Here is a 2,206-nt window from a genome sequence, read left to right as displayed (position 1 = left end):
GAATTCCAAGGTCCCTTCCAACTCTGTTATTCTCTACGTTTCTAGTATAAATCTGTCAGTTGAAAATCCCTGCATGTTAAATAAACTATGTGCAGGATACTAATTTCTGTCTTCCTTCTAGTCTAGGTCTCCATGAATAGATGGGGACAAACATCTTGTCTATGGATTGTAGGAAGGAAGAAATCCTACTGGTATCAATAGAACTCTGTGCCAATAGAACATTGGAGTCATTGTTCTTCTCAGCTATGAGATCACTGTTGAAACAACTGAGGAACTTCTAGATTTTTCTGTGGGGCAGTAGGAGCAGCAAAGAGGTGCCTTGCAGCCCTCTACCCCTCCTAAGAAAATGGCCAAAGAGAAACTTGACTTCAAGGTGAACCCTCGCGCGGATGCCATTCGCTCTAAGCTGATCTATACATTTTACCTGATCGATCACTTTGAGGGGCTGAGCCATGCGGTACCACGGTATAACATACATGATTTTTTGGATGCCAAGAAGCGAAAGAAACTGATGCTCATGGACCACCACCAACTGGTTCGCTTCCATGTTGTGCCCACCCGCAACGTCATGGTGACTAAAGAGAAACGCTGGCGCAACCGTATTGAAGTGCGTTGCAGCCGTTGGCCCCCTTTCAAGATGTGGGTGTCTTCAGTTCTGAACAGCCGAACCTTCAAGGGCTTTATGATCTTTCTTATCTGTTTGAACATGCTGGTCCTCATGGTCTCAACACAGATAATAGGGAAGAAGGGAAACACCTATGGGAAAATTACCTGGGTCCTGGAGGTGATCATTTGGATCATTTTTAGCATGTTTGTAATGGAGATTTTGTTGCATTGGCTTGTGAGCTTTCGGAGATACTGGAGAAATCCTTGGAATATCTTTGATTTCACAGTGACCTTCATCTCCTGTATACCAGCATTAATATTTCCATTTGAGGTGAATAGGACAAAACTCCAACTTATCCAGTATAGCCGTGTACTGCGTGGCCTAAAGCTCTTTCCTAGAGTCCGACAAGTCCGGGTTCTCATCATGGCTATTGCCAAAGCCCTGAAGGCGATGGCCTTCATTTTAGTTCTCCTTGTCTTCCTCTTCTACGTCTTTGCTGTTTCGGGCATCTTCTTTTTTGAGAGTTACACCCGTTCAGACAGGATGGACCTGACTTACAACATGTTTTTCATGGACATGCCCAACTCTCTAGTGACCATCTTCATTCTTTTCACCATGGACCATTGGTATGCTCTGTTACAAGATTTATGGAAGGTCCCAGAGATAAACAAGGTGATCAGTGGTATATTTATCTGCCTATGGCTTCTGATTGGGGCATTTATTTTTAGGAATCTCTTTGTTGCCATTATGGTCACCAATTTCCAGAACATCCGAAGTGACCTAAGTGAAGAGGTGAGCCAGATAGAGACTCAGACGCAAGCTGACAAATTCAAAATGGAGATCATGGAAAAGAGATTCAGCCAGATTCAAACAGCTATGGACAAAGACATTACATTTAGAGAAAGGTTCACCATGGACCCTGCATTAGTTCAAACTGCAGACTCTCCAGACTTCACCCACAATGAAATGTCTTCTGGAAATTTGGACTGGGAGACTTACATCCACAAGAACCTACCAGGACTCCACGCTACGGATGAAGATGAACAGGTGCTGTGGCCACGTGACTCCCTCTTCTGCTACTTTGAGTTGTTGGAGAAGTTGCAGCATAATTTAGAGGAACGCAAGCAACTTCAGCACTACATGGTGTTGGCTCTTTCCAACCTTGAGGACAAGTAGCACAAGCCATGCAAGCTTTGGGAGAGAAACAGGATGGATGAAAAGCCAAACCCAATGAAACTCATGGCTTTGTACCAGCCTCTCCCCTTCCCTCTTCCACCCAAAAGTCTCTAGATAAGACACAAGAATACCTTTAAAATATACTGCTCAAAAAAATAAAGGGAACACAAAAATAAGACATCCTAGATCTGAATGAATAAAATATTCTTATTAAATACTTTGTTCATTACATAGTTGAATATGCCGACAACAAAATCACTACAAAAATTATCAATGGAAATCAAATTTAGCAACCCATATAGGTCTGAATTTGGAGTTACACTCAAAATTAAAGTGGAAAAGAACACTACAGGCTGATCCAACTTCGATGTAATGTCCTTAAAACAAGTCAAAATGAGGCTCAGTAGAGTGTGGGTCCTCCAC

General features: G+C 42.6%; 1 protein-coding gene across 1 annotated transcript; it reads left to right on the top strand.

The window, feature by feature from the left end:
* The first annotated feature begins 346 nt into the window (after positions 1-346).
* LOC113455184 (cation channel sperm-associated protein 2-like) lies at positions 347-1,783 on the top strand. Its single transcript, XM_026726467.2, has one exon. The coding sequence runs from the start codon at positions 347-349 to the stop codon at positions 1,781-1,783; it is 1,437 nt and encodes a 478-aa protein (XP_026582252.2).
* Positions 1,784-2,206: the final 423 nt, after the last annotated feature.

This window comes from Pseudonaja textilis, chromosome 3 (assembly GCF_049901715.1).
Source record: "Pseudonaja textilis isolate UNSWEBS1 chromosome 3, rPseTex1.2, whole genome shotgun sequence".
NCBI lineage: Eukaryota > Metazoa > Chordata > Lepidosauria > Squamata > Elapidae > Pseudonaja > Pseudonaja textilis.
The sequence above is the reverse complement of the archived record's forward strand: the minus strand, read 5'-3'. Positions and strand labels throughout refer to the sequence as shown.